The sequence below is a fragment of the Carcharodon carcharias genome, chromosome 6 (assembly GCF_017639515.1).
Source record: "Carcharodon carcharias isolate sCarCar2 chromosome 6, sCarCar2.pri, whole genome shotgun sequence".
In the NCBI taxonomy this organism is placed as follows: domain Eukaryota; kingdom Metazoa; phylum Chordata; class Chondrichthyes; order Lamniformes; family Lamnidae; genus Carcharodon; species Carcharodon carcharias.
The window spans coordinates 116869204-116883681 of record NC_054472.1 but is presented as its reverse complement, the minus strand read 5'-3'; the positions used below and the strand labels follow the sequence as shown (position 1 = coordinate 116883681).

Sequence of the window (14478 nt, the reverse complement as noted above, 5' to 3'; positions counted from 1 at the left end):
GAGAGGCAGACTAGAAACTTACTGCACTAAAAAAAAGCTTGCGTTTATAGAAAGAAAAGAAAGACTTGTATTTATACAAAATTAGAACAGAAAATGCTGGAAGTACTCAGCAGGTCAGGCAGCATCTATGGAGAAAAAACAGAGTTCATGGTTCAAGTAAATGGCCTTTCATCATTTGCTTTGTATTTATTCAAAACCTTTCACACCCACAGCATGTTCCAAAGTACTTCACAGCCAACAAAGTACTTTTCAAGTGCACTGTTGCATTATAGCAAATTATCATACTCAGGATACTCAAAAGCATCTTACAACTTTTTTCTTGGCTGTTCCTGGGCCAATCTCTTCTCCTCTCTATCACCAGGCTATGCCATCTTTCATTTCTTCTCTCTCAGGTACATTGATTTCTCCCTCCTCGACCATTACTACTCTTCTGTCTCCCTAGTGTTCCACCACTGTCCATGGTTTGAATCCCCTTGAATAAGCCTAAGCTTCCCTCTGTACCTCTCAATATTCCCTGATGGGCCTACTGAAAGTGCTCCCTTATGAACAGTAACCCCTGCTCCCATTCTCTTCCTGAACTTCCTGCCAAATATATTCAGTGGAGTTAATCTCACAACATCCTTCCCACTCCATCTACCCCATCCACCACCTCCTACTGAGCTCTGCCGCACCTCTCTACATTTTCCTTCAGAACGTTCATTCACTCATGAACAAAGTACTTGCCATCCAGGACCCGGATTGCAGTAACATCCTGGCTTTGACTCAAACGTAGCTCTCAACATATCCTGCCGCTATTCTTCTTTATGCAATTATGTTGGTGTGTGTTTTGTTTAGCACACTCAATTTACCAGACTGGTCTATAAAACTGGTGTTTGGCTCTGATTCGCATTTGTAGGGTGACTAAAGATTGGTTTTAGTCAGTCACTAAGGAGGCCTGAAAACTTGAATGACCTAATATGGGGTCAAACATGTTTCAGGCAACCTTGGCACACAGGGCATTGCCTCCAGAAACTGATAACGTTTATGCCCATTTACTAGCTGCAACACGGACTAATTTCATCCACTCTGACTCAGAAACAAGACTGCTAACAAGCGATCTAAACTTACGCGTACACCAATTCCACAAGATAACATATCATTGCTATGTGAAACCTCAACATAGGCATGTGTGTATTTACAGATACTTTTCTTTCCTGGGGAAGGGCAACAAGCATATTATCAAGGATGAAATGCTCCTATTGGCTCTAACAGATTCCACACCATCAGGGGAAACATCTGCAAAGTGAACAGTTGTTTTTTATTGTTCACTCATGGGGTGTGGGCTTCGCTGGCCAGGCCAGCATTTATTGCCCATCCCTAGCTGCCCTCAAGAAGGTGGTGGTGAGCTGCTTTCTTGAACCATTGCAGTCCCTGTGGTGTGGGTACACCCACGATGCTGTTAGGGAAGGAGTTCCAGCATTTTGGCCCAGCAACAGTGAAGGAACAGCGATATATTTCCAAGTCAGGATGGTGAGCGACTTGGAAGGGAACTTCCAGGTGTTGAGATAAATGCCCATCTATCTGCTGTCCTTGTCCTTCTAGGTGGTAGTGGTCGTGGGTTTGGAAGGTGCTGTCTCAGGAGCCTTGGTGAATTCCTGCAGTGCACGTTATACATGGTACACACTGCTGCTATTGTGTGTCAGTGGTGGAGGGTGTGAATGTTTGTTGATGTGATGCCAATCAAGCAGGCTGCTTTGGCTTGGATGGTGTCAAGCTTCTTTATATACATATTTTTAAGAACAAGGGTCACTGGGAGCACTGCACTGGCATTGCAAGACCAACATGCTGTGCCAAGCTAAAGCACAAGTTTACTGCCAAAGTTACCGATTAATAAAATAGAAATGAATTAATACTGTTTTGTGATTCTTTTATTAACTACAGAATTTGAATGGTATTGTTGCCATTTGTGACACGGTGCACTTGGGACTGAATAAACTTTACCCACGCAGTTCTGAAGCGAACAGATTCATTTAAATTACCTTGAGAGTTGCTGCAGCAGTGACCACGTATAAAATCTGCATCACAGTCATTAGTAAACCATATTATAGTACATTTTTATTGGCTGAAAAGTGCTTTGAGAGGTCCTGAGGGCACAATAAAGTGCTTATAAATATAATTTCTTTTAATGTAATATGTTTCTGTTGCGTCTCTCTTGAGACCCTCAATTTATTTTAGTGTAATTTTTTCAAACTCTGAAGATAGAAAGACGTCCCAATTTTGTAAAGAAAACTCAGTATTTGTGCAGTGAACAAATGTAATATTCAGAGATCATTGCATTATGCAAAGGTAATGGATCAGTTCCATTGGCTCTGAATTTTACATTCTGGAAAGGACTGAATATTATGATATGCTCACTTAAGGCATTTGCATCAAATTCCTCTGTCCAGTATTTCAATGAAGGGATTAACCAATTTATTTTAAATAATTATTGCCTCATTAAAATATAGGAGAGAAGAATTTGAAGTCAATGCTTTAACTGGGAGTAATTTCCAGGTTTATCTAAAGTTAAGTAATTTATTTGAAAGAAGAAAGTGGTTTGAAGTTTATTTCAGGGCAGAGAGAAGCATCTGGCAGGTTAGCTGATTTTGCTGAACTGCTCAAACATTGATGTCATGGTGTGTCATAATCCCTCAGCCAGCTCTATAGCACACTGCCAGCTATCTATGTTTTGAATGGTTTGGGAATAATCAAAGCACCCTCAGTAGTGATAATTTATCCCTCCCTGTTTATATGCAAACAATAATCATATAGGCCCATAACTTCCGAGCTCCCCAGCATTGAATTTGGGGGCTACCCCAAAGATGCGCTGGGGATTCCCTCTGGAAGTTCCCAGGTAAGGGTTTGCATCGCAACTGCGCAGAAGTGCACACTTCCTCTAGACAACTGCGCCCTGCTGGGAACCATCCGAAAAGCGGTTTAAATCGCAAACTTCAGGTGGTTCCGCCGGGGTTATACCAATAGTTACCCAGAAAAAGCTAGAAGCATAAAAACATCTTCTAACTTCTGAGTAGCTATTGTAAAGACCCGGACCGACCCCACAGGACACCATCCCCTCACCACACCCCCAACCCACCCTAGTGCCGTAAAAAAGGGGGCATGGCCTCCTTAAATACTCTGTAGCTAGACTTTGCTGGGGCCTGCAAGGAGTCTTTTAATGCAGGCCGCAAGCAGCTCTGGCAAATGGAAGTAACCACATAATTTTTAAGACCAGGTAAGTAGGTTTATTATTTCTTCTAATTCCTGTGAGCCAGCACTTTCTGATGCTAGTTGGAAGCTAGAGCCCATAAATGACAGAGATATTGAAAGTTTGATTCTGCGAACTATAATGGTCTAATCTGCATTACGTTTGGTAGCTTCAATCCAGTTGCTAACCGATTTGAGTCTAAATCACATTGGTCAGGATTTATCGCTCTGGGCCGTCCTGTGGCAGGGTTAGGAAGCGGGAGTGTTGTCTGCCCAGTGGGAAATCGCGCCAAATCGCATGATGCTGGGCTCATTAATTATGCAGGCGGGGGCTTCCTGATATTGTTTGCAGCGGGATGGGCAGGAGGTTGCACGCCTCACTGTCACATCCGGCCACCTAATTTAAAAGGTGCCAGGACAGATACTGCTTTATTGCGCTCTTAACTACAGACCAGGAAATGGAACGCAGAACCCAAAGAGAACCGGCACCCAAATTCAACGATGCTTCCCTGGAAGTGCTGCTGAGTGCAGTGGAGGAGCAAAGGGACATTCTCTACCAAAGGGACGGAAGGAGGAGTCTGCAGGGTAGAGAGGCGACTGCAGGTCTTTGACTGTGCCAGAGAGAGAGCTCATATTGTGTGGCGGTGCTGGGGGGTGCAACTGGTGTCGAGGACAGATGACAGATGCATTAGCTGCTGATGCCATGCCTTTGTTGGCCTTATCTTTCTATCTGAGCTCACTGCTCTGGAGGGTGCTGCCAAAGAACCCTTGTGGACTAGCTGCAGTGCATCTTTCACATGGTAACGTAGCCAGTGGGTCACTGCTGAAAACGGATCATTGCTCTCAAACCACTTTCCCTCCTTGTGCAGGACAAGTTAACGCACAAGTGCGAGAGAGAGAGGACAGGAGGGAGCCTCTGGCACCGCACACTATTCGAAGAGCAGGCTGCCGAGCTGGCAGGGGAGGTTTGGGACCGTGATTGTGCAGATAGCATGGTCGGCGTCCAGTTTCCATCCAGTAAGGTACCATGCTTAATGTTCTGACAAAGAATCCTAAGGGTCATGCTTGGTGCTGTGTTGGAGGCAGCCCGTGCAGTCACTCACTCTCTCCTCCTTTGATTACAGGTGGTGCAAGAAGCCTGACCCCGAAACCGAGTCCAGCACAAGCTCCAGCACGCAGGAGGTTGAGAACGATGAAGACATTGCACCTATAGAGCTGTCACCACAGTCACCTGCACCCTCCACCAGTCCAGAGACACACATCAGTGGGAACCAGATCAAGTTCAGGCAGGATCTCACACACTGGTGTCACCTCACTGATGTGTGACCACAGCAGGAGAAGGCAGGGACAGCCAAGGTCATCGGCATTCAGAGAATTGCTGGGGAAGAGGCTTCAGCTAAGTCTGAGCCAGATGATGACCCTCTTGGAGCAGTCCCAGACAAGATGCTGGAGATTCAACGAGAGGTGGGGGACCATCAGGTAGAGGTGTTGGAGGCCCTCAACAGAGTGGCATGAGAGGTGGAGGAGTCCATCTGCCTGCTCTCTGATGAAGTAGTACTGATGTGTACGCATTGAGGTCTCCGTGGGGAGAGTGACAGATGTCATGGAGACCCTAGTCTAGCAGAGCGCCCAGTTTCTGCTGGAGATGTGCGCAGACCTGCACTCCATTGCTGGAGCCATGAGGAAGCATTTACAGTGGCTACATGAGAGGGAGATAGGGCATCTTGACCTCCCTCCAGGTGCCCCTTTCCCTCAAGGAGTCAAGGTGGAGCTCTTGGGCACCCAAAGGGAGGAGGACCATCGGTGTGAGAACCCTGGGACCTCCACCCAGGACTCTTCAAGAGTGCCTGGCCATTCCAACTGCCTTTATCTGGGACCCCATCAGCTCTGGCCTCTGGGAGCACAGAATGTGCACCCGCCCCAGAGCAGCAGACCCAAACTATGCTGGGGTTCTCCAGGCTTTGAGGCTCCAGATGACACCCACTAAAGCCATCAAAGACAACTGAGCATAGTGGAGAGCAGGCTGCCTCTACCCACGGTGTGGATGTCGGTGGAGCACATAGACACAGTTGCAGGAAATGTAAATTAGGAAGTACTGATCTCACTATAGTGGCATTGGTGCAACATAATTGCTGATTGTTTTTGCATGCTAGTTAATATATGTACACAGTTAAGTAGGTCTGCTGTCTTTTCATTCTGTCTGTTCGCTTTAATGCCTGTGTGCACCCCCTATATTCAAGAAGACAACCCTGCCTAGGTCTGTGTCCCTCTGGAATCATGCATGCGCAGGGAGGCATCGATTTTTACCAGGGCTCTTGTGAGCCTTGGGTGAGAAGCCTCCCACTCACGTTGCTTCTTGGCCCTTCACAGCCTTTTCGATGCAAATGCCTTTGCCTGGTCAGAACGACATGTTGGGGTTCTCCTTTAGTTGTCCAGCTGAGCTGACCTGCATCTCCACCCATCTAATGACTCTACTCCCATCCAGAATTTCCATATCTGGACTTTGAGGCTCTGGGGTAAGTCTGGAACAGCCATGGTGCGTGTTAGCTCCAAGGCGCTCACAAATACCTTTTACCCTTTCACTGTTACTGTCACCATCCTCCCCCATCATCACTAACACCCCCCGGTGTCACCGTCAACCTCCCCACTTGAAACCCCCCACCCCAAATCATCCTTCAAGCCATTACAGTGAATATCCACGTCCCCTTCCTCCCCTGACAGCCCACCTCAGTCACCGTTCCACTGCCCTCCCTTATCATTCCTAGCCCAAGGATCCATGTTTCTTTTTGTCCCCCCCTCCAACAGCTTTAACCACCATCGCAGGACCCTCACCCTCCCATCCTACCGCATACCACTGCCACCTTTAACTGTAAATATTCCATCATACTGCCAATTCCCTCACTTAGCCCACCAGGATTCTTCAACTGATACCACAGACCCCCTCCCTCTGAACCCTTCCCACCTCTTCCCTTTGCAACATCCCCTCATGGTCCCATTCTTCCCTGCCCTACCCCCAACTCACGGTCCCATTCTCCCCCCCCGAACTCCCATATTCACGGTCCCATTCCTCCCCATCCAACCCCCGCACTCATGGGGTGGAATTTTACGGCAGCAGGATTTTATGCTCCCGCCGAAGTCAATGGAGTTTAGAATGCTGCGCCGCATTTAAAGGTGCCGTCCCTGCCACGATGGGGCAGTAAAATTCCGGCTATGGTCTCATTTTCCCCCATTGCCCTTCCTTCACTCCTGCTCCATTTCCCCACTGTACCCATGGAAGACCCCCACATGACATCCATCTCCCCCCCACCCACCTCCCCTCTGGCATCCAAACCCGCCCCACCTTTGGGCCTCTCTTCCCCGTCTTCTTCCATCCCCCACAAAGCCCCTCGTCGCGCACTATTACCTGCTGCAGATGTACACCCATTGCTGGACGATCCACTTGGTCGAGGCTCCACTGGCTGCGCGAGGCTCCACCTGCGGCTCCCGCCCCGACATCGCGAGGCTCCAGGTTCCACTAGTTACTCCAGGCATCCATCCAGGTACACGCCGTGGTTGTCCAGATGTGTTATGAACTGGCTTGAAATTCCGTTGGTGGGACGGTTGATTGGATGGGAGGAAAATTCCAATCGGACGTTCATTTGAATCCTGACTATGAGATGCAAACCGGCTTCCCGATAGCCTCTTGGCGGGAATAGCAACCCGTCATTACCCCCCCCCCCCCCCCCCGCGCCTCATGACTATCAGGACTCCACGTTCCTCCTGTCATTTCATGCCGTCGGGGAACCGATTTTTCAGCTCCGGGCGTATTGCCCTTCCCCGCCCGCCACGAATCTCGCCACTGGCAGGAGCGGAAAATCCGGACCATTGCTACGAATAGAAAATCTCACTCAGAAAGTCCAGAAGGTTGGCTGGTTTTGGAAAAATTGATACTTGTAAATTGAGATGCTCTTTGATGTTAAAGGTTGAGGCAGAATAAAGGGAGCTTTGCCCTATATCTGGCTGACATTGCAGGAGGGCATAATGGCCCAGATCTTCCGAGCAGATGCAATGATCATTGGATTGCCACTGTGCTCCTAAATTCCGACTCTACGCTGCTACGCATTTCTATCTGAGTCTTCCAATCACAGCTGTCACAGAAATGCACAGCAAAGTGTCCCCTGGGGAACTCTATCGGAGTGGAGTTAAGTCAGGGGGAAGACAGGACATGCCCCCTTTTTACTGCACTAGCTGCTGTATGATAAGTTTAAATGTCCAGTTTGAATGATGATTGAATGAGTGAGTGCATAGGTGAGTAGGGTGAGCGAGGTGGGTAAGGTGGGCAGTCCAGTTGGGTCTGCTTGGGAGGTTAGTTGGGTTGGGTCAGGAGTTGTCAGATTGGGGGAGATTGTCAGATTGGGGGAGGTTGTCAGGTTGGGGGAGGTTGTCAGGTTGGGTCAGGGATATTTTAGGGGATCAGAGTGGAGTAGGCGGGTCTGGTTGGGGGGATTAAATGGGTGGTCGGGAGGGCTGAGTGGGATGTTGGGTGTATAGTTGTTAGATGTTAGACTAGTTTTTAACCTGTCTAACATTTCCTAGGTTACCATCCAGGTAGGTCGTGTGGGACTATCCTAAATCTTCAGCTCTAGAGACAGTCTGAGATTTAAACTTCCAGAACCATTCCCACATAGGTCCGCACATCAGGACTTCCACAGGATCCTGACATCCATCTTCAGTTATACGTCCAGTCTCCAATAATCCGGAGACTGGGAGATTTGGCTCAATCAGTTTAGCAGAATGAGCCAATAGGTGGCAGATACAGCTCAATGCGGGAAATATGAGCAAACATGTTTTGGCAGTAAACAGCAAAAGGAAATACACCCTAAAAGGTAATGTGCTTACCAACATGGAGCTGCACCCATATAGCTCTATAAAGGTGAAAATGCAGGTAGAAAAATTAAGTAGAAAAGTACATTAGAGACTCTGGTTCTATATCTAGAGGTTTTAAATACAAAAGCAAGGAAGTGATGTTAAATTTGTGCAAGATGTTGGTCAGGTCGCAGTTTGCGTGTTGTGAACATTTCTGGGCTCTCATTAAAGGAAGGACATTATTGCCACGGAAAAGGTGCAGCAAAGATTCACCAGTACAGGGTTATAGTTATGAAGGAAAGCGCAATAGTGCTTTTCTTTTCACTGCAGTGCAGGATATTAAGGAGGATTTAACAAGTTTACAAAGTTATGAAAAGTTTTGAGAGGACAGATAGTAAAAGCTTGTTTCCAATGGTTGACAAATTGGTAACCAGTGGGGATTAGCAACAACAAGTTGTATTTATACAGCACTTTTAAGATAGCAAAACACTCTGTGGCACTTACAAAGAGTGTAATCAATAAAAATGTTGATAATGAGACACAGAAGGAATTATCAGGACATATGAACAAAAGTTTGGTCAAAGAGGTAGGTTTTAAAGTGCATCTAAAAGGAGGAGAAAGAGGTAGAGAGGCAAAAAAGTTTAGGGAGAAAATGCCATTGGCTTGAGGCGAAGGCAGCTGAAACCATGGCTGCCAATGGTGGAGTAATTAAAATCGGGAATGCGCAAGATACCAAAATTGGAGGAGTGCAGAGATATCAAAAGCTTGTTGGGCTGGAGGGGGTTTACAGAATTTGGGAGGGATGAAGTTATGAAGGTATTTGAAAACAAGGATGAGAATCTTAAAATTGAGGTGTTATAGGTTAGAAAGCCCAGGGGTGATGGATGAATGGGACTTCCTGTGAGTGAAGATATGGGCAGCAGAGCTTTGAATGAGCATAAGTTTATCTCGGGTAGAAGATGAGAGGCCGGCCAAGACAATATTGGAATTGTTAAGCCTAGAGGTAAAAATGGAAAATGGTGTCGATGAAGGTTTCAGCAGCAGATGGGTTGAATCATGGTTAGAGATAGGTAACGTGGCAGAGGTGCTTTGGAGGGAGAGGGAGAGGGGGAGGGGGGGGTTGGGGTTGGTGGATGTGGTGAGATGGTGACCAGGGATCAAGATATTTGTGAATGATTGAGATGGTGGTTGGGGGACATAGATAGTCATCAGGTGGTGAGATAGTGGTTAGGACAGGTGAGGTTGGGAGTGGGTTGGGGGTGGGAAGATGGTGCTTGGGGGGTGGGGCAGATGGTGACTGGAGGCAAGATCTTTGGGAAGGCAGCAACTGTAGGGCTTAAAGCGGATTGAGCTGGAAGGAAGCTATCCTGCTCCTCCTGGCCCACAAGCAGCATTATAAAGACACTTACATAATGGATCCAGTACTTCTTGCTTCCTTTTACCTAAAGGGTGAAAAAAGCTTGTAAAAAAAAAAAGAGGTGCATAGCCTCCTTAGCTGTTACCAACTGACCTACCTCCTATGGCAAAAACAGAAAATGTTGGAAAAACTCAGCAAGTCTGGCAGCATTTGTGGAGAGAGAAATAGAGTTAATGTTTCAAGGCTGTATGATCTTTCTTCAGAACTGAAGAATATGGATTCAAAACATTAACTGTTTCTCTCTCCACAGATGTTGCCAGACTTGCTGAGTTTTTTCCAGCATTTTCTGTTTTTATTTCAGATTTCCATCATCTGTAATATTTTGCTTTGACCTACCTCTTAGACTGGTTGCCTGCCCTTTGACTTGCCTCTATTAAAACCAGAAGTGGAAGAGTTTGAGTCTGGTTAGATCAGGACTGAATTTTTTAAAATTTTAATTTATTTTCCATCCAAAACCCATGCAAGCTTGGAATAAAAATTAACACTCTGTTTTCTTCTAGCTCTCGCCTCTTGTTAATGCCCCAGTTCCTTCATCAGCCCAACATAGGTGGCCATGCCTTCAGCCACCTCCATGCTATGTTCTTGAATTCCCTCCCTAAACCTTTACATCTCTCTATCACCCTCTCCTCCTTTAGGACACTCCTTAATATTCACCTCTTAGGCAAAGCTTATAGTCACCCCAGTTATTATGTCCTTTGGTTTTGTATCCATTTTTATCTGATTACACTTCTGTGGATACCTTGGAATGTTGTTCAACATAAAAGGCACACTATAAGTACAAGTTATTATTATTGTTAATCTGCACGTGCTCAATGCTGACTTCTGAAGGCAAAGTTGGCAAAGAAGTGTTCCATCTCCTGGTACTGACATTATTCACTTTGATGAAAGCATAAAGTCACCCAAAGTGGTCTAGGTGGATTTAATTCAAGCTAAAAGGTCCGAATAGGACAACCTCACAACTGAAGACCATGTTCAGTCTTCACAAGAAAGATCTTGGTAGTTTATATGATCACGGCTACTAGTGAGTTACTGCATGTGTCTGTGGGTGTAACAGGCTTAGATGCATGTGCTTTTTCATTCATATTTAGTCAGACTGGTGATACTTATCAAAAATATATCTGGCATAGTTAGATGGTGATTAAACAAAGACACACATGCTGAAAACAGAGTATTTAAATACCTCTGGATAGAAGCATATGTCTGTACACATGTCAGTGGAGTTGAACGTCTGATTCTTTATGGTTGTCGATTTTTCTGTATCACACCAAAACTGAAAAAAGAAGCTCAAGTGTTAGGTAGGATATACATAATAGTTACATTCACAAATCCCAACTCTACTAATTTTGAAATGGATTTGATCTAAATATTTAGGAAAGATATAAAGATGTCAAAGCATATATTTAAAAAGCAATCTGCTAAATTACAGGTGTGTATTTTAATCTCTCAAAAAAGGCATTATTGCATGATCATCTATCTGCCTTTTGTGTAGATAAAAATAATCTGTCAAATATCTAAAGCAGTACTCTTCACTACAATACTTTTTTAACTTATAGATTTCACCATAATAATGACTAAATGGAAGAATTTGAAGTACACAGTTTGACATTTCCCATGTAAACAATGGGAGGGTGGAGTTAACAATACATAAGAATGAGGCTGGAATTTTCTCATAGCACTCCACCTATTTTTGCTGGAACTGCACCTTAGACCCTGTTTACATGCATAAATAAACCCCATTTCCAACAGAGTTATGACAGTGGAGCAGGAACCATTCTGAGGAAATTCCCATCCCTAATCTTACTGGTCTTTGGTACCAGGACAGGCTCAAGGAACCGGAGAATTTTGTCGTTGGAAAAGAATGCGCTTCGAGGGGAAATGACAGCTCTTTAAAATGATGAAGGGAATAAATACTGTTCAGTTTAATATGTTGTTTGAGCTACATGGGGCGGGGTGGGGGGAGGGTGCAGGGAAGACTAGGGATTATAAGAAAACATAGATTGGAATTTTATGGCCCCGTCACAGCAGGAGTAGGGCCATAAAAATGTGGTGAGCCATTCTAAACTCCATTGACTTCGGCGGGAGTGTAAAATGTCGCTGCCATAAAATTCCACCCATAGTGTTAGGTTAGATGCCAGTAAGTGCTTTTTTTTTGATCTCTGGAATAAGTTGCCACGATATGCGGTGAGCATGGATTTGCTACAGATCTTCAAAAGAGAGCTGGATGAATTCCTACATGTGGAAAACATCTTGAGCTAAAAGATAACCGGGGTGAGAGGTCACTAATGTTATTAGATACTGCAGTGTCCTGGAGACCTGCTTCATCGCATTTGGAGGTCAGAGAGGAAATTTTCAGAGCTTTCCCCTAGGAATATCATTCTTATTTTAAAAATTTTGCCTCTCCTGGGAGAAGGTGTGCTTTTGAGGATGTATTTGAGAATTTTTCCCTGAAACTCTCATTGGAACTAGAAGTTTAACATCAAATTTTACCCAAATGACATAAAAAAGTAATGAGATTACATAAGTTAGAATTGTGGTATATTTAATTATGAAAGAGTTGGTTTTAAATCTTATTTCATTGTATGTGACTAATAGCCTAACGTTCTTCAAAAATTTTGATGGCAAGCTATAGTTTTTCTGCCTTTGTAAACATTTGCTTTGGTTTTCTGAATATCAAAATATATCTGACTGGGAACTCATTGAACCTGTAGTTCTATGAAGCTTGGTACTAGATTGCAGTATGTTCAATAGGACTTTCAATACTTCAAAAGACATGGAGCCCAGTAGCCTTCTACTTAAACCTGCATTGAAGTTACTTTAGACATACCTCACCAAAAACAGCACAATAATGATTTAATACGTACTATATTTATTATAGCACCAAGAAAGTTTATCATAATGGAGGCAAATATGACGACATTCCTTGCGAAATGTGTTTCGTTGATCCAGCAGCATGATTTCCGAAGCACTAAAGGCAGACATTTATAATCCTCTGCAGTAGTAAATAGTACCAGTGCAGCATGCAACATAATCAGAATGGTAAACTGGATCACCATTGGCACTGTTCTAAAGAGAAAACATAGGTGATTTTATTTAACCATATACAGTCACTCGAAGTAACATTGCATTTGAAAAGCTTTTCAAGTTAGGATCACATATTCTATGAACTGTACTTGTCTGACCAAACACTGAACAGGATAGATTGAATTTTCACTACACAGGTTTTTCACTGGTAGAAAAAAAATAAAAATGCTGGGGCCAAATTTCCCACCTCCATTAATTAGTAACAGGATGGTAGCTTCCAGAATTCAGGAGGTTGATATGACCGTTCTTGTTTCCGATCATTAGCCATTATTTTGTTTGTGGACTTCACATAGGTAACCCTGGGTGCTTGCTTGTTTAAGGTAAGAATGTACTTGTAACTTGAAAGTCAGAGTCCTTTGACAGACTATGGGGCTCCAGCGTAATTTTATAGCACCAATGGATAGCTATGACAAGGGCCAGTTCTTTCAAAGATTGTTGTACAAGAGGAGCATGAATGCTCTTGACACCATAAAAATCTTCCCATATGTTGCTGCTGCTCCAGGACCACCTCCTGCAATTGCCATCCCCCACTACCCCATTTTAAGTTATTTCTTCAGCCTCAGCTCTGTGTAGAAGCTACAATCTCTCCTGCCCCAGTTGATGAGCTACCTTTGAGCACTAGATCAGTGCCTGCAACAAGCTATGCATACTGAAATGAGGTCCAACCATTAAATTACTTCAGGCTTTTGGCAAGGACGTTAGGCAGCCTGCCTGATGTCCACCCAAAGTTAAAATTGGCCCTATATTTTCATCTTTCAACAATGCCAACAAAATCACAATATTCAAATGGCTACTGAACAGACCGTGCATTGAGGTTGCTAGTTCATGGTGAGTCTGAGATGAGCTGGCCACTTGAGCAGTTAAATTCATCAATGAATTGAAAATCAGGTAGCTTCCATAACACATGGGCAAACTGATCAGTCAAATTACCGTCCATTTAATGAAGATGAAAATTTACCCCATTTGTGGTCCTTTTACTGTTAATGTGGACTCTTAGAATGTGCTAGGCTTCCTTTCCTTTGTATTAGTGATACAGAACCAATTGCTATCACCAAATGTTTGAACAATTTTTAAGCTATTGTCCACCAATGTTTCAAGATAATTGACAAGTTGCCAGTTGGTAAAATTCACATAATTTGGAAGGGGACAAGTGTACTCATGAAAATTAATGATCAGCTGTTGTTCCTGATTCTCTAGAGTTTCTGCTTGTGTCAATTAATCTTTGGCGTGTTCTTATTTTATGGCTATTAATGTCTTGATGACTCTTTGTCCTGTTCATAGTGTTTACATCATCATTTTAATAGTGTGCAAATACATCTTAGTGCAGCCAGCAGTGGTGCTGGTTTAAGATGATGGATAATGAGTCCAGTAGCAGGTGTGCCAATCAAGCAAACTTCTCTTTCCAAGATGGTATTGGAGCTTCCTGAGTCTTGTTGCAGTAGTAACCATCAAGACAAGCGATGTGTATTCCATCATATTTCTGACTACAGCCTTGTAGATGGTGAAGAGACTGAGGAAATGAGGCAGGAGAGCAGTCGTTGGGTGGAATCTTTCGTTCTGGAGTATAAATTGAGTGGTGGGAGCAGAAATTAGAATGACTTCCGCTGTGGGGGATGAGGGAGGAATGCTGGCCCCCTGTCATTGCGCACTGTTCAGCTCATAACGTATATATGTGCAAGGAGCACAGCGAATCCTGTGACAGGGGCGGGCACGAAGTTGCTGTCCCTGCCCTTACCTCAGGGGGTCGAGCCGATGGTCCTGGAGCCATATTTAAGGGGTACTGGACAGAGAAGACAATATGTGGCCTCACAGTTCGGTGAAGCCTCCCTGCAGGTTCTCCTCCAGGCCATCCAGGAAATGCAGGAGGTGCTGTTTCCCAGGGATGGATGCAGGAGGCCCCCCTGCCTGACCAT

At 44.7% G+C, this 14478-nt stretch overlaps 1 protein-coding gene across 1 annotated transcript in view; it reads right to left on the bottom strand.

Annotated features, from left to right (window-relative positions):
- The window catches only part of adcy8 (adenylate cyclase 8 (brain)), a 130104-nt gene that overhangs the window by 38670 nt on the left and 76956 nt on the right, over window positions 1–14478 (bottom strand). Inside the window, exons 10-11 of the mRNA XM_041189964.1 lie at window positions 12346–12547; window positions 10665–10754 (exon numbers count right to left, since the gene is read on the bottom strand). Of these exons, the coding sequence (XP_041045898.1) occupies window positions 10665–10754; window positions 12346–12547 (292 nt within the window). The remainder of the gene's footprint in view (window positions 1–10664; window positions 10755–12345; window positions 12548–14478) is intronic.